This window comes from Hemicordylus capensis, chromosome 2, assembly GCF_027244095.1.
Source record: "Hemicordylus capensis ecotype Gifberg chromosome 2, rHemCap1.1.pri, whole genome shotgun sequence".
Lineage (NCBI taxonomy): Eukaryota > Metazoa > Chordata > Lepidosauria > Squamata > Cordylidae > Hemicordylus > Hemicordylus capensis.
This window is the reverse complement of record NC_069658.1, coordinates 18,254,618-18,281,931: the sequence shown is the minus strand read 5'-3', so window position 1 is coordinate 18,281,931 and position 27,314 is coordinate 18,254,618. Positions and strand designations below refer to the sequence as shown.

The window sequence follows — 27,314 nt, the reverse complement described above, 5'->3', positions numbered from 1 at the left end:
GGAGGAACTCTGCCACCCCAAGAAGACTTTTAAAAGCACCAGCGCCGGAGGGGGAAGAGTGGCCGGGGGGGAGTACTCCTACCCCCCCTTAAAGAGACACCCCCCGCCCTTCCGAACCGCCAGAATTCCGGACCGGTCCGGCGGCTTTCCCAATGGCCCCAAACTGAACCATGCACACCACTACTTGACTGCACTTAATCAATCAAGTTGTCTTGAGTGTTTTTATAGTAGAAAGGTTGGATAAGAGTTCTTAAATAAACACACACACAAGTATAAAGCATCCCATAAAAAATAAACGTAGTGTTATACATGCACTGGCATTTTTCACCAACCACAACTGCAATCCACAAATTCACTTAACACCAAGCTTTCCAATTATGGCCTGGCACTAACTATGCTTAGAGAAAACATGGGTGCCAGTGCAATGCTATCCAAACTTAACTCCAAGAATGAAATGGAGGAGAGAATATTTGCACAAATGGAGAGGTGGTAAAGGGAAGCTTGCCGGCTGTTCTCAACACCTAACCATAGTTAGGCAACTGGGCAGCGTTATGTATACCCCAGACCGGGGGACCTAATGGAAGCAGAAAGAAAACATAGAGAAAGCACTGGGAATGTAGTATGATTTCATATTTTAGACATTCAATGACAACCCAATGAAAAGCCTCCATGAGTTTACCTCTAAATAAGATGCTTGTGTTCTCCCAATCCCTTAGGTGCAAAGTACACACTTAGGATATCATACTGGCTATTCCTTTGATCATCCTGCTCATTTCATAAATCCAACAAGCCATTATGTCCAGAACGTTCAGAGTTGTTTGGGCAGTCCTCATTTTGATTCCTTATCAGCTTCTGGCTACCTTGCAAAGAAGCAGGATCACTCTGGGTAGAACTCTCAGGAGCCGAATCTGACAAAAGGCTGTGACTCTTCAGCCAGATGGGATACTTGAAGTCAGGAATGCTGCTTATCCCCGAAATACTCAAGTCAGATTTCTGGCTTGTAAGCCACCTCGGATAGTTCTTATGAGAAGTAGAAGCCAAGTCCTTTTGTTCAACTAGATGGTCCTCCAGGGAAAGGCCAGAAGCTTCCGAATCATATTTGTGAAATTTGTGTTTTCTATGCACCTTTCTGCTAGAGTCCTTGTACAAAGAGGAAGCAGGGTTTTCAAGAAAATTCATTTCTCCTCGGTTGCCAAAGGATGAAGTCCGGTGGTGATCAAAGTAAACAGATGCTGCCAGTGACTTTAGGATGCTACTCTGAGGAACTGGCCTTGAGGCAGCAGAGTGGGTAAAAGATGCAGAACCATCTGCGGGAAATGCTAGAAGATCGTCTGTAGTGAGACTGAGCATATCTGGGTCCCAAGCCACCTTTCTTCTTAACTGAGGACCAACAGAATCTAGTACTGCATGCAACTTAAAGTTCTCTGAATCTGGAAAACAAGGAACGGTTTTGTATAATCTTCGCGGAAGACACATGTCCCACCCCACATATTTTAAAAGGTTTAGTATTACCTCACCTTTGTGGCAGAGGCATATATGATGACATACAGTTCCATTATTTGAGCCAAAATATATAAACCCAGTCTTGTTTATTTTATTTAGGGGACTTTTATATCACCTTTAAAATAATAATTTTTAAAAATCCCAAGGTGGTTTTACAAATAAACCATTTTCGCCCATTCCAGTGTTATTCACAACATATCATTGCAATAAAAATTTAACATGAATGTGTGAAAAGGCTATTGCTAACTGGGGAAAAGAGACACCTTTTACCGTGGTGATTCTCTTTATTTAGCAGGGGGAGAGTAACTGGCCCTATCCACCCCCAGCACGGTACTTCCAGTGACTGTTGCTGGTGTCTATCTTATGTTTCGTTTTAGAATGTGAGCCCTTTGGGGACAGGGAGTCATCTTATTTATTTGTTATTTCTCTGTGTAAACCGCCCTGAGCTGTTTTTGGAGGGGCGGTATAGAAATAAATAATAATAACAATAACAATAATATTGTAAGTCATTAAAGGATTGCTGCAGATATCTGGCCCACATGCCAAGCGACGGTGAGAAGTCATAAGGTTATTATGTTGGCTATGTTTATCATGGGTTGGATTTCACTTACATCCTATGTAGAAACTTACCACTTGTCTCAACTGGAAACTATGAAAGCATCAAAACACAAGTAACAAGGCCAACATTAATTACCTGGCTGGTGTAGAAAGAAATGTGCATTAGTTAGGGCACTCTGCCCAATGCCACTTCCACAATGGCTCTTAGTACTGGCCCAACAAAATTGTTGTTTTTCAACCTGACACACATACCATATTTGTGCTTGAAACCATCTCTTGGGGACCTGAAGTCTTTAGGAGTATTCTGGGCAATGCAGATTTTTCCAGGTCTTCTCTCTGGAGACAGGTGGCTGAGATCAAAGTCTTCAATGTAGGCCTCCAGAGCTTGCGAGGCAGACCTGTACAGCTTGTCCTTGTACTGGATTGAACTGTGTGAATTCAAGGAACTGCTACTACTGTTAAGACTACAATTTGCTAGAAGAGAAGAGACAGTTGACTCCGGAGAGTAAACGTTGCCTTTTTTAATCAAGCAAGCCATTTATTGTTGATGTGGGCTTCTGTTATTGCCATACATGTTTTTGAAAACTGTCAATAAGAGAGAAAGCAACAAAGATGAGTCAACCGCCATGAGCTGTGTTCTCTCTAATTTTTTTCATCTGTGTGCAGAATGTGTTTTGCTCTGGAAGGCAGTATCAAGACAGTGTGCGCACATGCCTTCCTGTTTCAACCTGAACGGGATCTAAAATTAACTGAGTGGACATCAAAAAATGTAGGAGTGCTTAAACACGCCTTACAGGGAACACTGGCCATGAGATGTATTAAATGCAAAATTCTGTCAATTTACTATGCATTTCATATTTTTCTAGAAGAAATCTGTTTTCTATTTTGACCACTGTACATAGAAGTTAACCTTCACCCTGATATTTTTTAAGTCACCATGCTAATAAGCTAGGTTTTAAATCAGACAAAAAGAACCAATACAGATCTGAATCAAACTGCCTTAGCACTAAGAAGTATGGTAAACACAACAAAAATTGGGGAAAAATAATGGACTTACAAATGGTTAAGATGAGATAGACATGCAAGACAAAACTCTCCAAACCTACAGAAACACAAATACTAGTTAGTGACAGAAGGTGGGATGGGAAGCTTCCCTTTGCTTCTGTTGTTCCTGGGATACTAGCAGCTGGAGCCAATGTAATAACCTTATCTTTTTAATTTATTTTTAAGTTAATAACCTTAACTTTTTGGAAAGCCTTCTGCCTAAGATGTTAAGAGAACCTCTGCACCATCTAAAATTAGCCTCCAGCTTTAGCTGGGCAAAGAAGCAGCTTTAAAAGTGGTGGCTCTCTCTTTTAAAAGCCACCTTTTAAAGTGATTGCTGGTTCCTTTCTGGGTTTTTCAAAGACTCTGATCCCTTTGGGGCAGGGAACCATTTTCTTATACATTTTGCTATATAAATGGCTTTCACAACCCCATGTTGAAAGGCAAAATATAAATATTTGAAGAAGAAAAAAGAAGACAAAGACAACCATGTTTCTCTTTATCTTACAAGGCCCATGTGCTGTAATTAGTGACAAAATTGAGTAATTGCAAGATCATGTACCATGATATTTGCAAAAAATGGGGCACCAGCCATAATCATTTCTTTGTCTCATTACCCTGAGTGCATCCTGAAATCAGAAGCTGGCACTTCATGAGGCTAATCTAATTAAGACTGCACAACTCCTCCTCCACTTCAAAACTTCAGTTCTCTGGGCTCTAATACCCTATGCTGCTTGGTGTGTGAGTGTTTAATTTCGTATCCAAACTGATGAAGAGTTCTAAAAAGCTGCTGCTCAGAACAGATGTGTCAATTTGTCTCCAAAGGGCTCACAATCTAAAAAGAAACACAAGCCAGACACCAGCAATAGCCACTGATGGGGGATACTGTGCTGGGGCTGCTGAGCAGGGCTAGTAACTGGCTCTACCACAGCTAAATATTATTTATTGATTTATTTAAAATATTTATACCCCACCACTCCAGTGCAATACTGCTCGGGGTGGCTTACAACAATAAGATAGACACAGATACAAGTAATAAAATTAATTTTTTAAAAAGTCAGATTAAAAACAATTATTAGGTTCAAATTAAAACTGAAAATTATAAAAGTAGTGATTATCTTATATTCTTTAGCTAAAGAATATAAGACAATCACTACTTGAAGAGGAGCCCCTTGGCTCAGTTAGCAGGGGACTGCTGCTCAGCCAGGAGGCGTCACACGACACAATATGCTTGTTGTTGTGTGACCCCTATTACAGGAGCAGTCAACCTGAGGCTGCCCAGCTGTTATTGGACTACAACTCCCATCACCCCCTGCAGCTAGGAATGATGGGAGTTGCGGCCTAACAACAGCTAGACAGTCTCAGGTTAGCCCGGCCCCACTCCATCGCTTCTCCGCGAAAGTCACTGGGAGGCCCCCTTACCCCCGACCTACCTCAGTAGTCGTCGTCTCCCGCCTTCTCGTTTGAGACAAACACCACCCCCTTCCAAATAGCGCCAGCGAGCCTCAACTGCGCATGCTCCGCCTTCCAGCACGCACGCCCACGTACTACTCGGCTAAAACTCGGGAGCAGCGATCCAGGGACCACAACTCCCGAGATGCCCCGCGGTCAAACGCATCACAATGCTCTTGAGCCACACTGCCCCCAACCGCTGGGAGACGGGAGTTGCAGCTGTGGGGAAGCGGCGGCGGTGCCGGCGGCTGGAGGGGATGCTACGAAAGAAAGGCAAGAGCAGGGAAGCGTTAGCGCGCTTACCCTCCCAGCAGGTGAGGAAGTGCCGGCTTCCTCAGTTCCCTTGCAGCGCCTGCACTCACCCCCCACCCCCATGTGATTCTCCTCCTTGGGATGGACTCGTCCGTAAGGGGGAAGTGATGGCGCTTCCCATCAGCAGAGTCTGCCTTCGGGCAGCGTGTTGATGACCTGCGTGGACAAAACCTTCAGCTTTGGGGTGGGATGTTTACAAAATATTAATATATTGAAGCCTAAGCCCTGGAATCACAATACAATCTCAGGGCTGCATCTATCATATTTATATCATCTATATAATTAGATAGATAGATAGATAGATATTTGCAGCCCTGATACTGTATTGTAACTATACAGCTTAGGCTGCAGCCCTTTCTGTATGCTTCCTTGGGACTAAGTCTCATTGAAATCCAGGACTTAATGATGAGGAAACATGCATAGACCTTTTAATAATAATAATAATAATAATAATAATAATAATAATAATTATTATTATTATTATTATTATTATTATTATTATTATTATTATTATTATTCGATTTCTATACCGCCCTTCCAAAAATGGCTCAGGGCGGTTTACAAAGAGAAATAACAAATAAGATGGCTCCTTTTGGGCTGTAATACTCCTTAAATCAGGAGGCTTCCCTAGAGACCATGACTTTTTGACCAAGAAAATCCACCTCCCAGACTCTGACAGATATGGCCACACTGTTGTGATGTAGTGGTTTTAAAAATAAATATAAAGAAAACCCAGGTCCCGGTGCATTTTGAGGTGGTACACCTCTTTTTTGGGGGACTACAAACTATAAAATACACCCATTACAACAATAAGAAATACATGTAGAGTCAAATAGCATGGATTGTGTGGGTCTGTGAGCCACACGTCCCACACAAGGTTCCTGGTCGTCTGGTGGGGGGAGGTCGATCTTGCCTTCTCCCCACTCCTTGCCCATCAGGCTGCAGTGGTCATGCGAATGACCTTTAAGTGACTCTCCTGGGGCTGTGGCCAAGCCCAGAGGGAAACACTTATAATCATTTAATTAAATGTGCACACGGTCTCTAGCCTAACCTACTGCACATGGTGGTTGTGAAGGCGCAGTGGTGAGGAGGGCCATGTATGCTGCCCTGAGCAACTTGGAGGAAAGCCATGATGTAAAAAAATCAGTTCTTAAAAATGGTTTGTTTTCTCTTTGTGCTATGCTCCATGCCATTTATCAGCATGGTTTTTTTGATGTATGTGTGTATGTATGTATGTTTTTAACAGATTTGTGGACCAGAAGACTACAGGAAAATTGCAAATGAGGTTTCCAACAAAATTCTTATGTATGTGAGAGATACATCAGGATGGAAAGAATTAAAGCGCGATGTAAGGACATTGCAGCATCTTGTTTAAGCATCCTCCCTGCCCCCGCCCCCCACATTTAAGACCCTCGGAGTCACTAGCCCATATCGACTATTGCAGATAAAACACACACATACAGATAAAATACACACATAAAACCCTCACATATAAGACCCTTGAGGTCAGTAGCCCAGAACAAGTTTTAATAGTCTTCCTCCCATCTGTGGGCCAGTTTGGATGATAGGTCCAAGTTGGTCCGGCCCACATTCTATCACGTTCTCCATTGCAAGCCCCAGGAGCTAGTCGCGGCTCCCGTTGGCTCTAAGAGCAACAGTTCCTGGCTAACTGTTTATTAGGTCTGTGCAAAGCTATGGCCGAATCCAAAAAGCTATGGCCGAATCCAAAAAGCTATGGCCGAATCCAGTGCAGAGCTCCTCTGGCACTGGGCGGAGGCAACTGTCCCCACCACGCAATGCTGCATTTTTCCTAGTGCTTGTGGGGCTCCTTTAAGGGAAAAGGAGCCCTCTCCAGCCCCAGTTAGGACATAAGAACAGCCCTGCTGGATCAGGCCCAAGGCCCATCTAGTCCAGCATCCTGTTTCGCACAGTAGCCCACCAGATGCTGCTGGAAGCCACAGGCAGGAGTTGAGGGCATGCCCTCTCTCTTGCTGTTACCTCTGCTCGACAGGATATGGTGACAGCCACCACTGGATGGCTTTACAAGGGGCTTGGACAAATTGACAGGTCTATCAATGGCTACTAGTCTGGTGGCTAGGGTTGCCAACATTATATTGCCAGAATGAGGGACACAAGTTGGGGGGGGGCTGGCTGGGGGACCCGGGAGCTGTATGCAGTAGTAATCAAGAGCCTGAGTATCATTGGGGTATATGTAATTGAATTTTATGCTATTGAATAATGCCAGCATTGTTATTATTTAGAACATATTCAAGTTATACCACTTTTCAACCCAAAACCTCTCAAAATAAGAAGCTGTTTGCCCCGCCACCAAAATGAGGGACAAATGCTGTCCCTATAGGGACCAACATTTAATCTCTGAAATGAGGGATGTCCCATGTAATGAGGGACAGTTGGCAACCCTAGTGGTGGCTATAGGCCACCTCCAACCTCGGAGGCAAGATGCCTAGAAATGCCAGTTACAAGGGGAGCAACAACAGGAGAGAGTTCATGCCCAGTGGTGGCTGTCACCATATCCTGTCGAGCAGAGGTGAGCCTAGTGGAAAATGGCTCTTATACTGACAGTTTTGGCGGGGGGGGGGGTTGCCAAAGTGGTCCCCTTTTGAAAAACACCTTCTTAAGATCACCGCCTTATGAGGTAAATGCATGAGGGTGTCTCCCTGCTCTTCCAATGTACTGTCACCCTTCACACATGTTATAAATACTGCATAAAGTAGTGTTTTCCATTGTGCGTGAGCAAGCAGTTCAGGAACTCCCCTCCCATGCAATTAGGAGGAGCAGAACAGCCCGCCATGAGTAGAAGTGGGTCATGCATGGGCTCATGGTTCATGGACAGGGCCAGCTCAAATGGATCATCCAAACTAGCCCAGAGTTATTTGTGGTTTAAAAGGTGGAAGAGAAAACCAAACACACATTTTCATAATGCTCCCTGCCTGGTCACTTGGAGGCCATTCCTATTTTTCAGAGTCAACCAATGGTGTTGCTGTTTTAAAATCTGATTTGTAAGTAAAGTAATAAATGTTTGGGGGTTTGATAGTTAAAAGATGGTATTGGTATTTCAGAAGCAAAGATCTTTATTATTATTTCCTTTCTTTTATTGTCCACTTGAGAAAAATGTTACAGTGTCAGCAAAGCCTTCCAACGACTTTGCAGGACTCATGTAAGTATGTTTATTTGTTTATTCATTTCTATGCCACCTTTCTTCCAAAGGCCTGGTAGCAATTTGCAGTTTAAAACTCATTAAGCTCATCAGGAGGGGTCTGTTTTCAGGTGCCAACAGTTCATCTGGGTGTGACCTGGGAGCATGCTGTTGTCACCCCTAGGTTGTGGAATGTTCTCCCCATGGATATGAGAGGATTATCTTTCTTGGAGGCCTTCAGGAGAGCCCTATCTTTTTAGCCTTATATCTAGTTTTAATTTTAATGATATCTAGTTTTAATTTTAATCTGCTTTTAAATGGTTTTTTATTTTAATTATGTGTTTTTGGTTTTAATGTAAATCACCCTGAGTCACTTTAGGAAGGGCAGTATATGAATGAATGAATGAATGAATGAATGAATGAAACAAACTATGGCTTGCAGTAGAAAGGTCAAATAGTATGTTACATTTACACTGAGAAATGGCTTAAAATAATTCATGAGCCAGGCCCACAAATGTTGACCATCCATCTTATCTAAGGGGACAAATGCTCATGGTGATGTTTGGCAACATCTACCTCCCTTGAGGTGGACAATAAGTGACAGCATTGTTGCACTCACAGCTTTCCCTGTGTTATCACCCCTTCTTTATCCTTACCTGCAAACCATGAGGGTAAAATTGCAGTCATTTTTGCACAGAGAAAAGGGTCAGGATTAATGAAACAATGAACCAACTGTTGTGCCCTCTCCATGGAGTCATCTCTGGAGAACCTTCTTGCCAGTTTCCATTTCCTTTCATCTGATAGCATTGATACAATTCTATAGTTGTATGGTGTTTTACATTCTTGTAAGAGCTTTTAAAACATCCTTGCAAACTTGGCCACTGCAGGCCTCTGGTCAAAGAGAAAGGGTCAAGACAACAAAAGCATCATAACACACTGGAAGCTGAAAGTATTGCAATGCTATCACCAGTTTTCCTCTCTCGGGGTGGAGACCTTGTCAGAAACCACAGTAGGCATTTGTCCCCCAGATGGCATTGACCACCCCAGCTGAAAATGGAAGTCATTTCTTTGCTTGCCAAGTTGTGGAGCAGAGTGAGGATTGGTTGAGACTGTGGCACATGCAGGGGGCAAACACTCCCGCACCACCGCCCTTTTCCAGTCAGAAATCACACCTTCCCTTCCAACAACTCTTTGCAGCAGCAAATAGCCATTTTGGAAGGGCGGTTTACAAATAAAATAAAATAAAATAAATAGCCCCTTTGGCAATAAATAGGTCTTGTGGAGTGGTATTTTGAATGGAAAAATAGGGCAGAGGAGAGTTTAAACTCCCTTCCACATGTGTCACAATCCCAGTCTGATTGCATGCATGCATTGCACGCACACACACACTCATGCATGCAGTGGCCATTGTGGCTGGGGATGATGAGAGTTGTAGTCTAACATCATCTGGGACCCACGTGTGAAAACACCTGCATTGCGCACTTACACATACATGACTGTTTTTAATGTTGGTTTTTTTGCAGAAAACAAAACAAGTCACAGAGACGTTGATGTTTACGTTTGTATTTCATGACAGGCCTAACATAACATGTAGAGGCTGTTCTCTCACGAGCCGCCAAGCCTGGGATTGGCTGCCCGTGAGAACTACAGGGATCCGCATGGATCCCGGCTGCCGCTTGGTGGCAAACCCGCCTAGGGAGCCCGCCTCTTAAACGAGGTTAAGGGAGTGAGCACTCCCTTAACCTCACTGAAGTGATCGTGTGTCAGTGTCGGCTGCTTTCAGCCGGTGCTGCAACACTGATGGGTACCTGCCCTTTGCTGGGGGGATTCCCACAATGCACTTCATTTGCATGTAGATGAGGCTGTTCATCTGCACTGTCTCCAAAACACTTTGTCTCCAATATACCTCAAATTAATTGTGCAAATGTGAGTGCTCTTGCTATCCCCCCTGCCCCTAGTCCCATTTAAATTCACTAATATAGTAGCAGTAGTAGTATAGTTGGGCCTTTATACCCAACTGCTACCTAAAAATACAAATACAAATAAATGTCTGAGAATTTCTCCTTTTGGGATGAATTTTGACATTTCACTACTGTAAGTAGAGCCAGCTGTATCAGACTAACGGTCCATCTAGTCCAGTGTCCTCCTTTCCATAATGGCCAACCATATACTGCTGAGAAGTGGGATGGACTCTCTCATTTATTCACAAATGATCTGGCATTAGGGGTGAATGGTGAGATGGCCAAACACAAAATTGTTAGGATGGTGACAACCAAAATAGATTGTGAAGGGCTCTAAAAGGATCTTTCCAAAGTAACAAAGTGAACCACAGAAAGTTGGTTCTTGAAGTCCATAATTCTAACCAAATAACGTTGAGGTGTTTGTTTCTGTATCTAACATAGATACCGTGTTGAAGCGGTTTTAGATATACCAGCTGCTAAAGTCTTTCCGTTAGTTTACGTTCCTGAGTACCGCTGCAAGTGGGACAAAGGGCTACAGTCGTACCAGCTTATAGACACAATTGACAAGGTGATTCAGTAAGTTAAAACAAGGCTTCGGGTCACTGTTGTTTGGGTATTCTTGTCCCCCAGCCTAAACTTTACTCTGGTTTCCCAGCAGGGCTGAAATGTGGGGCAAAGATTGGTACCCTTTGAGTTGACTGTATAGAAATGCTATATCTCAATTGGTCCAGAGAGGTTTATATAGTGAAAGGATTTTTTTTAATGAGTAGATCAGAAAGTGGCCCCCTATACCCAAAGGGACTCTGTGAAAAATCAGTATCCCTTTAAAAGGATATTTGCTGAGGTAAAAGGTCATGTTTATGCCTCCCAGGCATTTTCCAGATTACCCACTGCCACAGATTTACAATGTGTCCCAAAGGTGCCCCTCCATATTGCCAGTGTTTTGACATCGCACTCGCTGCACTGTTAGCAAGGTGCCGCTCATATTTACCATGCCCTGTTTGGGATTTTATTGCTGCATTGCACCTCTACAGTGTTGTAAAAGTGTTACAGGAAAGTAGCTGTGTTTTTCTGTGTTTAGAAGGCTTGCCCCGTTTTTAATGCGCTGCAATGAAGTGTTGTTTGGATGGTTCAAAACACAGTGTGACTATTTTAGTGAAGCGAAAAAGGCAGGGGATGAGAAGGGGCACAGTGAGGCTGGATCCAGAAGAGGAGGGACAGAAGAGCGAGCCAGGAGAGAAGCACAGTGGGTGGCACAGGAAGGACGGGACGGGTAGGTCCACAGAGTGGAGCGAGGGCAGGGACGCGGCCAGAGCTAGCCGGAGCAGCAGAGCAGGCAGCCCTCTCATCCGCCTCCTGGCTGCCCTTCCTGCTGGCGGAGTGAAGGCAAAGTGGGGCACTCCACTCTGCCTTGCCCGGCGCAGGTATGAGAGGTTGCCATCACGCCTCCTCCACTGCCCTCAGGTGGTGCTGCAAAACGGGGCCTTCTTGGTTGGGCACAGCTCCTCAAGGCACAGCTCCTCCTCTCTCACCCCCTTCTTCCCCAGCACAGTTCATGCGATTAGGCAATGTGTAATCTGGGAAACACCCTGCCTTGAAAACACGATGGAGTGGACAGAAAATATGAATGGCCGCCCAGCCTACAATGAATCATTGAACAACCCTTTACTCTTGGGTTGAAGCCATTGTACTATTGCATCACACTTTGCAACGCTTTCACCAGTGCAAATCCTGGAGTCCGGAAAACTCCCCAGAAAACTTGGGGAAGATAATTGTGTGTGTGTGTGGGGGGGGTGTTAACTGGTTAAGGCCCTTATTAGTGGCATAACTAACTCTGTTGCCAGTAAGCAGCACCCATGGATACTGTTGCTAGGCAAGAGGTATGGCTAGAACAGTGTTGTTCGGTACCAGAAGCCGAAATTCCCTACCAGAGGAATTCCGTATTTGCCTTGAAATTCCCTTCAGGAATATATAAAATCTGTTATGCTGATAAATACTCTCATGTGAGGAAGTTACTTATTATGTGCACTTATTCCAGTACAACTCCTTCTGGGCGCTTTCCAGATTAGCCACTCAAAAGTGGCTAAATGCCTCATTCTGGCAAATTGCATTCAAAACGTAAAATCTGCAGGGGGAGCAGTCTCACGAAAATTTACAACCCGTAAAAACAACACCTTTTTTACACCAGATATACGACGTCCTAGCTCTATATTGCAGCGATTCAATTCAAAACAAGGCATTGGAAATGTGAACAGCACCCTGCTGTCAGTTTAGGGGCTGCGGTGTCACAGCACAGGAAGTGTGGAAGCACACTTCCGAGATCCGATGTGACCCTGTTGCAGGGTCTAATCAGGAAAGCGCCTTGGATATTCCAATTCGTAAAGAGGCTATTGATTCTCTTCTTTATACATATGTAGTCTACTCGCCGAAATGCAACACAAACCAGATACATACATGGAAATGCAATCATATGACGCTTACTCATGCATCACGAGTTTGGAATTGAAAGTCAAAGTAGTCTGCAACAGTATTGAGTCTAGTCATAGTCACTGAAAAGGAGAGAAATTATCTTCTCTAGTCAGATAAAAGAGCAACAGGAAAATTAACTTTATATAAAATTCCCTGCATTGCCTAGATTTTCCCCTGCATTTCACTACTTTTTAGGTGGAATTCCCTTTTCCTTTCTCCTGATTTTTGAAGCTAGAATTATCTGCATTTGTCAAAGATGCAGGGAACATCTCTGGGCTAGAAGGTGCTGACAGGAAATGCTGATGGATTCTAGAGGGGCTCAAGACCTGGGGTGACCAACCTGAGGGACTCCAGCTGTTGTTGCACTACAACTCCCATCATCCCCAGCTGTAATTTATTGCAGGGAATTGTAGCCCAACAGCAACTGGAACGGCTCAGGTTGGCCATCCCTATGCTATGCTATCTGTCCACTAGTGTGGTAAGGATGTTGTGCAGGGCACTCTAAAAACAGCAATATCCACTGTGTGGAAGGGGCATTGCAATTCCAGATATGACTGTAGGTAGATAAACAACTGACTGGTGCTACATCTGGAAGTGCCTAAAACCTGAAGCCTGTAAGGAAACTTAGGTGGTGGCAGGGACAACCAATCCAAGCTCCTACCTTTGATTCGGGCTTAAGAGTGAACAGCCGTTGTGAAGAACTGATGTGCCCCACTCTATCCCAAAGACTCTAAGGTGGAGCATCTCCCATTCAAATACCCCACAGAAGGCTGTAGTGAGAGGCTCTGAAAAACCTGGTGGTGTGCTTGTTTCATGCCAAAGCCTCTGGTCTAGGTGTGGTAAACACGCTGAAACAGCCGTGAGAAATGACATTTCTGTACGGAACTTCAAAGAGATCACCAGCAGTTTCTGCACATAAAGAAACATCAGCCTTGCTTTACGATTTGAAACCTAGATGCACTGCAGTCATTTTGCTGGGGGAGTTTAGCATCAGGATTCCAAACTTCATTTTGAGAAGCAAGTCCCAGTCATGCATGCAAGAATGTCTGGACACTATTGAAAACAGATTTCATTTGTTTTAGGGCACTTTCATTTACAGTTTACTTTTTAAAAATTCAATCGTAGGACACTTTCATTGTTCACAGTATTACCCACAGTTACGGCATGGGGATGATTTCACCCAGAGATTTCGTCGTCATTGTGCATATTAAAAGATACGGTGGAGAGTTTTTGACCACAAACTGTAAGTAATCACTCCCTATTGGGAAGAGCTAAATGCATGTGTGTCTGTGCGATGCATATGATTCAGTATGCCTCTGGTAGGAATTTCCCAGTTACCCCCCTCCTTGGAGGAATATCCCGGTGGAATAACCCTCATGGAATCTGCCCTAAGCACTCTGAGGAAGAATAAGATAGAAATGAGCTAAATAATCAGACAATGAACAGCTCAGCCTTTCACCCCCCGTCCCTCAGTATTTCCCTGCAAAGTAAGACTGGCGCTCAAGAAGAAGAAAATGATGTATTTACTACTTAGTTTATCTTGCTCCGGTGAGCTCCGAACAGTATATATGGGGTTTCTTCTGAGTTATCCTCACAACCACCCTGTAAGGCAGGGATTTTCAAACGTAGATCCCAAGATGATGTTAGACTGCAGCTCCCGTAATCCCTAGCCACAATGGCCTTCAGCAGGGGATGATGGAAACTGTAGTCTAATAACAGCTGGGGACCCAAGTTTGAGAATCCCTGCTAAAAAGTCAATTAGGGGCCAAGTAGAGAGATGAAGGTCTGGGAGGAAAATTCTGAAAAGGAAAGTTATTTCTTGTTTTCCCCCCAGGTGTCACATCTGTAGGTCAAATTAGACCGGACATTAACAATGTTATATTTATTGTCAAATAAGGGAGCTATGTGACCCAAGCCAGATTGGGACCAGGACACAGGTGTAGGGTGTTTACCTCTATGCCATTGTCCGACTGACAAGCCCGCCCACCCACAAACCACACTGGAGTTGCTATGTCTCTGAGAATAGACAGCCCCTCTAAGGGGAATTCTCACGCTGGCAAGGGGCAAGGGCAGGTGGACTGATCAGGGCTCCGTTTAATCTCGCTGTGCCCCTACTCTCCACAGTGGGCCTGATCTGGGTTGGTGTGCCTTTTATTTTATAATAAAAAATAAACCCCAAACGAGATGAAGACACATTTAACGACTTCCATGGTTTACCAGGGATCCTCAACGTTGGGCCCCCAGATGTTCTTGGACGTCAACTCCCATAATCCCCAGGCCCAGTGACCTTTGGCTGGGGATTATGGGAGTTGAAGTCCAAGAACATCTGGGGGCCCAACATTGAGGATCCCTGGTTTAGACAGAAATATGAATCCTGCTCAGGGCTTCTTTAGACCCCTTATAAAAATGGGAGCACTATGCCCACAGACAGCATCCCAGAGTATATGCTTGAAGTGGTGAGCCCATGGGGTGCTTCCAAACTGCCAAGCCATGGAAGATTCTAGGAGGTCGGGGTGTCAATATAGAAAGCGGGGAGGCTGGAATTAGTTCAAAAGCCTAAATACAAAAAACACCAGAACCGAGCCAGGGTGTTGTTTTAAGCCACTGAGTGCCATGTGAGTGTAGAAAGGTTGATGAGTGTGTTGTAAATATAAATTGATATAATAATGCATGCAATAATAAATAGCCGGCGCTTGATCAAAATGAAATCCACTTGGTTGGCAACTGGCACTTAGACTGGGTGCGTTTGTGTCTGTGTACTAAAGAAACATGGACTGACTATATAAAACTTACAGTGCTCTTTTACTGTCCTGCAGTAGACCCCAGAATATATAGTTCTGAGAAACCATTGGTAGGTTATATGGACTATGTGCTGCTCAAGGTGCTTGCTGTTAAAAACATCTTTCAGATTCTATTTTGTTCTGTCCTTCAGCTTGCAGTGTGTATCATCCAAACTACCCTCCGACTTCCCGTTATGTTCGTGGTAACAGCTTTCCTTGTGGCTATGCATGTTATCCCATGCCAGGGTAAGCTTTTATAGGCTGCAGTGCTCTCTCTCTCTCTCTCTCTCTCTCTCTCTCTCTCTCTCTCTCTCTCTATATATATATATATATATATATATATAAAACCTATGACCTCTCATAAAACCAGCCTATGTCCAGTTTAGGTAATGATGTAAAGAATATATGATCTAAGACAGTGGTCTCCACCTTGGTTCCTCTAGATGTCGCTGAACTACAACTCCCAGCATTCCCAGCCACACTAGATATAGCTGGGGATGCTGGGAGTTATAGTTGAGCAACATCTGGAGGAACCCAGGTTAGGAATCACTGATCCCGGGCCTCCAGTGCTCTGCATTATTTTGTTTCCCTTAAGATTTTGCTCAATCATGTCCTATAATCTCCGTCCAGCTACAGCAGAAGAGGCTGCTTCTCGGCTGTCTGCTGTCAATCCTATTTTGTGGGCAACATGTTGAATACCCCAATTCTACATGTCAGTATCATATTTGATTCAAAGGATTGTATGTGTTCTTTGCTGAGGAGAGTCCCCCTGCATCACAAATGATACAAATATGACAAATATTTATTTTAATATATTTGCTTATTGATAAAATATAATTACTTTCTTACAGGAATCCAAACCAGTGCATGTTTATGGCAATTCTCCAGGTGGACTTAGGAGGAGTCTTGCGACCTTCATTGGTAGATTCAGTCATGCCTGTTAGCCTCATAAACCTAATCACAGATATCAAAACTGGTATTAAGACACTAAAGCTTTAAAGACACAAAAGCAAAATACCCCCATACAGTCCTACCGGGGTGGAAGGGAAGATGTTCTTCGTTAACACATATGCATCTGTCACTGGAGTCTGGTTTAATTTAAAGGCTCATATGTCACCAGCTTGCTCTAACCTGTGTCGCGTAAAAGGTTTGTGTCTTTGTGTCTTTGGCTGGTATACCAATTCAGGTTTTCCAGGGGAATTATTTTACTTTGAAACTGGGAGAACCCTTTCCCTTCTGTAGTCAGCTTTTCTAGCTGGGGAAGCAGGCAGCTGTCCTTCTGGTAGAGTGAGCCCAGATGGACTAGCACCAAACCAGCAAGCATGGATAGCTTTGGATAAGGACTGGACAGCGAAGCATCAACTTAGGGTACCCCAGAGGGGCAAACTACGCCAAGAGGCAAACTACGTCAAGAGACAATAGTCCACACAGCCACCCAAAACAGGTTTATTAACAGAGCACTTCAATAACCAAATATGGTAGTAAGGTTGAAGGCTGTTTGGAGAGGAAAGAAAGAAAGAAAGGTGAAGGCTGACGTAGCCAAACCACCAGTGGGGGGAAGGAGATAATGGGTGGAGAGGGAGAGAAAGGGAAAGAAATGCACTTCTATACCTTTCTCCTGAGTTTTCTGACTTAGGCACACAGGAAGCTGCCTTCTACTGAGTCAGACCCTTGGTCCATCTAGTTCTGTATTGTCTACACTGACTGGCAGTGGCTCTCCATGATTCCAGGCAGGAGTATTTTCCCAGGCACACACACATACACACACACACCCGATCTGGAGATGCCAGGGACTGAACCTGGGACCTTCTGCATGCAAAGCAGATGCTCTACCACTGAGCGATGGCTCCATCCTCATAAAGGAGGAGAGCAGATCAGACCAGGAGATCTGGGGTCCCACATCACACTAATGCCTTCATTTGTAAGGGCTTGGAAGTGTCAAGGTTGCTGAGGAAGACTCCTTAATCCCCCAGAGTCCAAACCCAAACTGGGTTTCGATCAAGGCCGGGGCACAAGATGTCAGCCTCTGCATTACAGGAGTGGCACTCCTTCAGGAGCCTTGGGGAATTTTTGAGCGGATGACTTTGCTGGCAAGCTCTTTCTTCTGGAAACACGCCAGTTCAGTGATTTCAGCTCAAGCTGGGAGGAGGCTGCGTGTTTTCATCCAAGGAGGTCTGTGCACAGCTTGTGCCACAAATTTAAAAAACAAACAAACACAAAACCACAGGATCCTTTTGAGCACAGGAGCAAGCACGTAGCTGGGCAGGATCGAGGGCAGTCCTGGGCAGAGTAGCCACCAACCGTCCACTGTCTGGAAGTGGATGTGATGGGTAGTAGGTGCTCCTGGTAATTATAGGATTTCCACTCTGGGATTTCTTGGGGGTGGGTGACGTCCAGGGCTTCTGAAGATGGGGACTCTTGTTTGTTGATGTTTTATGGGGGAACAGAGAACGTTACTGGGGGGAGCACAAAGCAGAAGGCCCTTTTGTGCCAAATTCCATGAAGCAGCTAGGAGTGGCTCTGGTTGCATCCGCGTCCAAATCATAAGTATGGAGATTCATGTATGGTTAAACTAATCTACTTTATTCAGAAGTACATGATGATAGGAAAAGAGACAGTTGTCTCTTGCCAACCACAAATTTGAGTATCTGTGACTGGCGAACTGTCACTCCCCTTGCCAACTGTGACTTGAGTATTCATGGTTGACGCCATTAAAAAAAAAATTGGCCTTTTTTTGGGCCAATTTCTGGGGTCACAGGCTTGATCTGACGGTCAGGGGATGATTGGGGAGGTTGAGGGTTCAGGGGGTCATTTCTGGGGCTACTGGGTCATTTCCAGGGCTCAGGGATCTGTTCCGGGGATCAGGTGGGATTTTTAACCTTTTTTGTGGATTTTAGGTACTTTAGCACTCGCCATTTCCCTAACCCCCTTACAATGTAATCCGATGAATTCGCCAACCATGAGAGTATCCAGGAATGGAACCCTCGTGATTGGTGAGGGACAACTGTATCAGACTTCTGGCTACATGTTGGACCTGTATAAGTATGGTGCTCAGAGAGAGCGAGCTAGAAGCATTATGGGAAGAAGAAGAAGGAAGTCATTCCCAGGAAGTTCCCGAGTATATTCTATAAATAGAGGGGTCGTAGAGCAGAGATAAATAGGAAAAGGCAAGGAGAGACTAACTATCTCTACTCCCAGTGCCCTTAGTGGTCATTAGGGTTGTTGGTGCAAAAGGTTGATGCCATCTGGAGCTGGATCTCCAACACAAAACTGCAGGCAGGAGTCTTTCTCAGCCCTAGCTTGGAGATGCCAGAGAAGGAACTTGGAACCTTCTACATGCAAGCATGCAGATGCGCTGGAATTCTCTCTGGTAGAGAAACCCTTTTTCAATTATAGCAGAGTGCACAGAGGCACAACACAGCGGATTTAGTTAGGCATGCGTGTATGCTGAGAGTAAAGTAACTTGGAGCCAGTTCATAGTTTCAAATCAATATATAAGGCATTTATTAGAGAACTCTGTTCTAGATAGGAAAGTGAGGAGTTAGGATCTCTCATCTAGCTAGCTAGTGGATGCAGATGGATTCTGCATCTTCTCTGCACACATGGTGCAGGGAGAGGAGCTTGCTTGCATGTTGCAAGGTAGAAGGGACAGGAAAAGAAGAGAGAAAGGAAGTGGCTAGAAGGAAGGAACTCCCTAAGATTAACAGTCTACATTCCAAAGGGATAGTGTCGGAGCAGTAGAGAAGAGATGGCCAATGTCTTGATCCTCTAGCCCTCTGACTCACTAGTCTGTCCTCCACTGTCTTTGAGATAAGAGACAGAGCGAAGTCCTTAACTCCCAACAATATGGAGCTGGATCTCCAACACAAGACTGCAGGCAGGCAGGAGTCTTTCTCAGCCCTAGCTTGGAGATGCCCGAGAAGGAAATTAGAACCTTCTGCATGCAAGCATGCAGATGCTCTTCCCAGAATGGCCCCATCCCCCTAAGGGGAATATTTTACAGTGCTGACACATTTAGTCCCCATTCACATGCAAACCAGGGTGGACCTTGCTTAGCAGTGGGGACAATTCATGCTTGCTACAAGACCACCTCTCCTCCCATTTTACCAGGCTCAAAACATCATACACTGCTTACACAACAGTCATGCTTTCTTAACTCTTAAAGCACAAGTGTTTGTCCATGTAGCAGTTTGCTAGGGCATGGAGAAAGCTGAGGTCCAGAAGGGAGGGTAGACTGCTTGGTAGCATATGCTATGTTCAGTGGGGCCAGTATGGAATATACAAGAGCTGCCACATTGGGGGGAAACCTTTGACTGGAGAAGAAAAACATTGCAGGGAAGTGAAAAGGTAACATTTTGGATGGGGGAGTTCAATATAATGGGGGGGGGGCGCTCATCAAATGCTTAGAGAGATCTGAAGCGCAGAGGAATTGTCCGTGAATTGTGCAGATTTGTGCAAAGAATGAGAAACATCTGCCTGCACAACCCTACATGACTTCATACAGCAGCACTGAGATTTTCTGGTTCTCACTGTCTGCAAACTGTTAAAGGACACAAATGCTTTGCAGACTACAGCATACCACAAGACCAGCTCGTCATCCTCTTGCAGTATGCGGGGGAGCAAGGGCAAGAGAGGAGGCATGCCTTCATCTCTTGCCTGTAGGCTTCCAGTGCTCGGACCATCGTCCTCCTAAGTTCTAGAGTCCGTTGCCACATAGGGTTGCCATGTCCCCTGGAATTTAGCGTAGCCCCCGGATTTTGGCTCCTCCACCTGGCTGCTAAATTTTACACAGATTTCAAGTGCGCTGCCCGGATTTTACTCTGGATCTGATCACATGGGAGGGCAGAGAAGGGCGGGGGGAGTATACAAATCTGTCAAATAAATAAAATGCATAATATGCAAAATAGGCCACCCGGACTTGGGAAGCTTGAATACGGCAACCCTACTGCCACACGGCTCTGCAGCGGGGAAGGATGGGCGGGTGTGCGACTGGACAGATGGCCACTAGAAGAACTCCAGTTACAGGTAAGTAACCTGCAGCTCTTCTAAGTGGTCTCTGTCCATCACACAGATGCGTGCATCCCAAGCTCCCACACCACGGAGGAGGGTAGCAGAGAGCCCTGAGACCAGGCAGATACACCATAACCATACCCTGTAAAAATGCCATAAGAGGTGAAACACAAAAACTACAATAGTGCAGAAACTTCATGGAGATTTTATTGAAAACAACAAGCCATTGCAACAGAGTAGTGGACAAACTCTCTACTGAAATAAAGCTTGCAAAACTGGCTTCCCAAAGGCAGCATCATTGCGGGCCCAAACATCCAAGGCATACATAGTGTTTCACAAAAGACAAGGGTGAAGCCCACGTCACAGCCTGGCATATGGAATCTAGAGACAGCCCTCAGTCAAAAGCAGTGGAGGTGGCCACTTGTAGAATGAGCCCTCAACTTAGTGGGGGGCTCTGACCCTGACACTTGATACACTAGTCTGATAGCATGTACTATCCAGGCCAAAATAGATTGAGATGACGCCCTCTGGCCCTTGTGTGGAGCACTGTAAGAAACTGATAAAGAAGTGGTGGCCCTAAAGGGGGCCGTGCATTGTATATAGAAGGCTAACACCTTCCTAACATCCAGGGTGTGTGCCATTTACGCTCTGCCTCAGAAGATGGGTTAGGAAAGAAAATTGGCAGTGCAATTATTATTATTATTTTCAATTTCTATACCGCCCTTCCAAAAATGGCTCAGGGCGGTTTACACAGAGGAATAACAAATAAATAAGATGGAGCCCTGTCCCCAAAGGGCTCACAATCTAAAAAGAAATGTAAGAGAGACACCAGCAACAGTCACTGGAGGTACTGTGCTGGGGGTGGATAGGGCCAGTTACTCTCCCCCTGCTAAATAAAGAGAATCACCACGTTTAAAAGGTGCCTCTTCAATGGCCTGCGGCATATGAAAAGTCGAAACCACTTGAGGTAAGAAGGAAACATCTACGCTTAACACAACTTTTTCCTTCTGGAAAACTAGAAGTGGAGGATCCAAGCATAAAGCTCACAACTCCCTCACCCTCCAGGTTGACGTAATTGCAACCGAGAAAAGAGTTTTAAGTGTTAACAAATGAAAGTTGCATATAGTCATGGGTTCAAAGGGTTTACCTGTGAGGGCAAATAGTACCCAGGGCAGATCCCATGCAGGAGCGACAGAGGGTGTGTCTGGATGGAGATATGCCAAACCCTTCGGAAACTGTTTGATCTCCTGGAGAGCAAATAGAGAAAGAGCCCAAGGGGGGGGGATTGGAGGGCCAATATGGCAGCCAGGTGAACCCTGACTGATGACATGGAAAGTCCAGATCTCGAGTCCCAGCAAATATGAGGATGGTTGGCACTGACACCGAACGTGGATCAACAATACCGATTGATTTTACATACTCTGAAAACCGCTTCCACTTCGCCTTGTATGAGGACATAGTATATGGATTCCTACATGCTGAAAGAATGTCCTTCAACTCTGAGGAGCAGGCAGTTTGATCTGCCATGCTGTTAGTGTCTGTACATCTGGGTGAAGCACTCTCCTCTTCCATTGTGATAGTAGCATTGGGAGGAGTGGGAGACGGATGAATAGCCTCTTGGACAGGTGTAGAAGGCGTGGGGACCATGGGCACCAAGGCCACCAGAGCACCACCAGGATGCAGTTCCCACCTTCGTACTCCAGCTTCTGAGAATCCTTGGAAGAAGTGGGATCAGCTGAAACAGGAAGACAAATAGGCCTAACCATGATATCACCAGATAGTGAGGAAGAAGAAGATACTGACAGGCCTCCAGCCGATGCAGGGGTACATGGGGGGCAGAGCCCGGCCGTCAGTTCCCAAGAAATAGCCAAAGCAGGTCCGGCTGCTGTTCCAGAACATACACAGCAGTCTGAGGCAGCAGAGTCAGGGATTGAGGAATCAGGTGATGAGTTAAATAGGCAACCCCCAATGACTCTGCAACCGAGGAGAGTCACAAGACAGCACCAACAGCCAGAAACCGTCAGGAGAAGTAGGTGGCTCTTTCAGAAGGTTGATAAGCCTGGAATTCCTGCCAGCTGAGAGTTATCAGCTCAGACTATAAATCACATCTGCAGCCTGCAGTCAGGTGCTGCAAGACAACACACGTCTTTCGCTGAGCATTACCTGCCCCTAACCTGAGCCAGAGAGATTCCTAGCCGTGTTTTAGCCTCTGCGACCCAGACTGGTTTCTGACTGGAACACTGTCTCTTGCCGTGCCCTGCTCTGCTTCTGGCTCTGAAGACTCAACAACTTCTCTGCTTCGTCCCTTTCTGGACAGACCCCCACACCGGGTGGCTTGGTTGCTGACAGTCTCAAAGATGAGCTCCCCAGCCTTCTTCGGAGGCATCTGTCATCACTTGTGCATGTGGCTTTTGAACAGAGTGGACTGATGAAGATTTTGTTGTAAAATCCACCATTTTAGGGCAGCTTGAATATGTCCCGGAAGAGTCACTAGTCTGGAACTGTGATGCCTTATTCGGTGAAAAATGTCCAGAAACCAACGCTGCAGAGGTCTTACATGCAGCCAGGCGGTTGATGAGATAGCAGTCATAGAGGCCATCAGGCCTAGCTACACTGCACTTGGCGTACCCTGTGTGTAGCAAAAAGTGGCATCAGAGAAGCCAGTTCCTTGATCTGACAGATACGTTCTTGCAGCAGACGCACTGTGGCTCTGATGGAATCAAAGATCATTCGCAAGAACCTTATCCTGTGCATGAGAGCCAACTGAGATTTCTTGTAATTTACATTCAGACCCAAGAGCATGAGTGTTTGCTGAAGGTGGTCTTGAAGAAGCTCTGGAGACTTTGCAGACAGTATCCAGTCATCCAAATATGGAAAAATTTGAATCCCTTTCTCTTGTAAGAGTCCCATAATGGCTGCCATGCACTTCGTGAATACCCTTGGGGCGAAGGATAATCCAAAAGGCATGGCCTTGAACTGGAAAGTGTTTGTGCCTGCCTGGAAATGTAAGTATTTCCTGTGCTGTGGATGGATGGATATGTGATAGTATGCATCTTCTAGGTCTATGGAAACGAACTACATCCCCTGTGATAGAACTGCTAGAATATCCACTATAGTGAGCATTTAGAAACACCTGCAGTCTACATAGGAATTGAGTCTTAGATCTAATATCGACCAAAGGCCACTGTCCCTCTTTGGTATAGTAAAGTATGGGGAGAAAAGACCGTCTTCCACATGGGGGTGGGTGGGTATTGGTTCTATTGCCCCTTTTCAGAGAAGAGTATCTATTTCTCCCTGAAGAGTAGCGTGCAAAGGTGTGACCTTTCTTCCCAAAGCTTGGAGGTGTTCCACAAATTCTATAGCGTTGCACAGATGAACGATAGTGAAGATCCCGACATTGGAAGTGATACGTTCCCATTCTTCCAGGTACGGGCGCAGACGCGTTCCAATCCAGGGGTAGTCACAATCTTTTGTTGAAAGAAGAAGACTTGGGCTTTTGCTGACCAGACTTGGAGTTCGAGAAAGGTCGCTTCTTGTACTGTTGGGTGAACTGTGAGTATCTTGGCTGACGAAAGGACTGGTTGTAATTTTGGGCCATGGAGGAATGTACTGGAAATGGCTTCTGCATACGAAAAGACTTGTGGAATAAGACAGACTGATGGACCTAGCCATGTTCCTCATCTTGTGAACTCATTCCATGGTTTCATCTGTTTTTGTCCCAAATAGGGCCAGGCTGTCAAACGGCAGGTCTTCTACACGTGTTCTCGCCTCTGGGTTCAATTCTGAAGAATGCAGCCACGCATGTCGTCACAGCAAAACTGCCAATGCTCTAGCAGCACAATATGTGGAATGATGAGAAGTGTGTAACAGTTTGCTTAAACTACATCCGTCACGCTGTAAGGTAAGTATGACATCTGTTTCAGCCAACGGAAGATTCTCTAAGTGCTGTGAAAGCCTTTCCCAGAGCAGGTGATTGTTGCGAAACATACACACTTGATAGTTTGCTAACTTGATCTGTTAAGTAGAACTCGAGCATAAGTGTTTTCCCATCGAGTTCAGTCTTTGGCCCTCCCTGTCTATGGGCATGGACAGCAATCTGTTCTTAGATTTGGACTGCGCAACCTCTACAACTATAGAGTTCGGGACTGGGTGTTTATTTCAAAAAGTGCAATCTTCCATCTTCACTCTATAGAGGTTATCCACCTTCCTAGTCGTACGAAGCACTGATGATGGCTTGTCCCAAAAACTGCAGGTAATCTCTTTGTGCTAAATTTTATATAGATGTCAAGGTGACCCAGCCTTTCCCACCCGCCACCCATGCTCAGTACTCATCTCTGCATCTGTTAAACACATCTGTCGCATGGCACTTATATAGTATTCTTGAACAAGCATAGGCTATTCTGTGTTCTTGAAAACTGATGAAACTAGTATCAAGCCAGCACATTTCTGATTTCAGGCAAGAGCATTTCTACAAAGAACGAAAGGCACAAGGGCGGGCTGGCTTCTGGTCTCCGTTTGTAAGCGAATGTAGATCTGTGATCTCCGTGATGGCACAAATATAAACAGGGTACCCTTATTTTCATTAGTGCATGGAGAATCCAGTTGTGGATGGTGATGGACTACAAACCCTGGCAGATAAAAGTTATGGGGTCATTTGCCCAGGGAAAAAAAATGCCGGGGGGGGGGTTTATACCCGATTTGCCACAAAATGTCTCCTTTTAACAAAATGGCATATATGCAGAATTTACCGTGAGTCCCCCCCCCCACTGCGTATGGTGAGGTTGGGTGTCAATTACCCATCTATGGATACACGAAACTGGGGTTGCTGGATTCACGAATGGTGAGGCTTGCCTGTATGTATATGATCATAAACTAGTATGATTGTCCTCGTAAGGCATATGCATACATCACTACCATTATAATAGATCTATAAGTGCAAGTCAGTGACATAATTTTAACTGAGTTTCTTTCTTTGTTACAAATGAATTGCTGAAAGAAGAAAATGAAGCGGGTTTTTGGTGCAAAAAAATCATCCAAGAGGAAAGAAGCTACTGCAATGTTGCTGCTTCACTTTGTGATCTAGAAGCCAGCATTGAACAGGAGGCTACTAGATCTCCTGGCGGCACTTGCCTAGCTCCTTGGACACAGTTCAGTCAAATCAAGCTCACACTTCTGTCGTTTTACTCTACCAAATCTTATGGCACATCAATCCCAGATACCTCTGAGCAACCTGGAGCAGGGAGAACTCCTGTTTTGCTTACAAAATTATTCTTACAGCACAAAGGTTTGCAAGACATTGTTGGATATCCAATGTGCATCCTCAGTTCACACACACTATCCCCTACCAATTCTCCAGTAATCCTCAGTGCACATACATGGAGAAGTAGCCCACATAAGCAATGTCAACGATTTGGTACATCTTGAAAGACGAGGAACCTGCTGGCTCCAGGGATGCTTCTTCGCATTTGCAACTTAAGCTCAAGTCTTTGCACCCCCAGGCCCCCAATGAAGAAAGGACACTTTACTTACAAGCAGAAGGTTGCCAGTTCGAATCCTCGCTGGCGTGTTCCCCGGAAACACTATATCGGACAACAGCGATATAGGAAGGTGCTGAAAGGCATCATCTCAAACTGCATGGGAGGAGGCAATGGTAAACCCCTCCTGTATTCTACCAAAGAAAACCACAGGGCTCTGTGGGCGCCAGGCGTCGAAATCAACTTGACGACACACTTTACCTTTATTTCCTTTCCTACTATCCAAGAATACTGGAAACTGACACTCAAAAGTCCACAAGTAAACTGAGACCACTTTGTATCCATGGTGTTACACAGAAAACTCATATCAAACTACTTTGCTAGTCCCCATTCTTAATTTCTAGAAAGATGGCAGAAGGGCTCAAGCCTCGCTGAAAATAAAAGCCTCTGGATTTTCTTAGACCCCTGATGTGTGGGGATTCCCTTGACATACTCTACAGTAAAGGAAATGCACTCTGAACACATCTAGAGGAGCCTTATCTGTCGGATTACATTTCTTCCAAGATTAAGTCTTGGGATTGGAAACAGATGCTGAGATAAGCCCTGGCAAAAATTAAGTCTTGGAACTTTTATGTTCCTGTGTACTAGGTTTGTAACACAAATATGCATTACACAGAAAAGTCATCCACACCATCAAAAGCTGTGTTCTACCCAGGTTGGGAGCTGTGCATGCTCCCAAATTTTGGTTGTGTGAAAGCAAGGTAGGAGGAAAAGCTACCCAGGTTTTCCTCTTACCTTGCTTCCAGACAAATAATTTCTACCCAGGTTTTCCTCTTAAATTGCTTCCACACAACCAAAAATTGGGAGCACACACAGCTCCCAGACATGGGTAGAACTCAGCTTCTGATTGTGTGGATGGCCCCAGAGTGGTTAAAAGGCAGTTCTATAATTTAACTTTATCCAGCAATTACTATTTTTTAAACAAAACTTCTCATCATGGGCGACTGAGAGTTTAGGTAGTTCCTCATTGCAGGTATTGCCAAATATCCTATTGTCAAACTGAGGTTATGTGAAGCAATAATAATAAACTTAATTTAGCCACTCCATAACAAATAGTTCTTTGTACAGCTCACAACACGTTGCCCCACATATCTGCATATAATTTAAAATAATAAAATTGTGTACTTATATCACACAACTTTTTTACCCAGTAGACAAAAGTTCTCTTTTGAAGACTCTCCAAGCATTCTTTTGTCTTTGCTTGGAATCCAACTTGCTTTCTCCATTTGCTTACTCTATCATTTATTTACTCATTTCTATAGTTATGGGTCCCCTCCACTCACAGAACTTGCAGCCACTACTGGCCAAGGAGGACTACGACTTGATTTACAGAACTGGCCTAACCTGCCCCTTGATCACTCAGCACTAAAGGTTATGGGGCAGAGGTGGAGGTTAGCCACCACTCTGTTTGATCCACAGAGGGTGGTGGAGAAATTGAAGGGCAAGATTGCTGTGCAAGCAGAAACCCAGCTTCCCTCACTGCACAGGGCTCTCTACATATACTCCAAGTGAGGACAGGCAGGCACATACAAAA

At 44.9% G+C, this 27,314-nt stretch overlaps 2 protein-coding genes and 1 long non-coding RNA gene across 8 annotated transcripts in view; 2 read left to right on the top strand and 1 right to left on the bottom strand.

The window, feature by feature from the left end:
* Window positions 1-4,592, bottom strand: part of LOC128345875 (uncharacterized) — a 40,854-nt gene extending 36,262 nt beyond the window's left edge. The window contains exons 1-3 of one of the 3 annotated variants that reach the window (XM_053298480.1): window positions 4,539-4,579; window positions 2,314-2,646; window positions 680-1,430 (exon numbers count right to left, since the gene is read on the bottom strand). The gene's annotated coding sequence lies outside the window, so the exon portion shown is untranslated. Of the gene's footprint in view, window positions 1-679; window positions 1,431-2,313; window positions 4,481-4,538 lie in introns of those variants that run through there. The other 2 variants (XM_053298481.1, XM_053298479.1) reach the window with 2 other exon arrangements.
* Window positions 4,593-4,713: 121 nt separating this feature from the next.
* Window positions 4,714-16,366, top strand: LOC128342342 (stAR-related lipid transfer protein 6-like). 4 transcript variants are annotated; one of them, XM_053289554.1, is made up of 7 exons: window positions 4,714-4,871; window positions 6,116-6,217; window positions 7,998-8,047; window positions 10,429-10,555; window positions 13,582-13,699; window positions 15,389-15,482; window positions 16,088-16,366. In XM_053289554.1, exons 1-7 carry the CDS (start codon window positions 4,728-4,730, stop codon window positions 16,233-16,235), a joined length of 783 nt encoding a protein of 260 aa, XP_053145529.1. In that variant the 5' UTR covers window positions 4,714-4,727; the 3' UTR covers window positions 16,236-16,366. The 4 variants fall into 4 exon arrangements, with proteins under 4 accessions (XP_053145529.1, XP_053145531.1, XP_053145530.1 ...); XM_053289556.1 differs by having other exon boundaries at window positions 10,429-10,563; window positions 13,614-13,699; XM_053289555.1 differs by having other exon boundaries at window positions 10,429-10,563; window positions 13,602-13,699.
* Window positions 16,367-21,249: 4,883 nt separating this feature from the next.
* Window positions 21,250-24,879, top strand: LOC128342253 (uncharacterized). The gene is made up of 3 exons (XR_008314866.1): window positions 21,250-23,798; window positions 23,973-24,147; window positions 24,703-24,879. It is a non-coding gene; the product is annotated as an uncharacterized LOC128342253 (long non-coding RNA).
* Window positions 24,880-27,314: the final 2,435 nt, after the last annotated feature.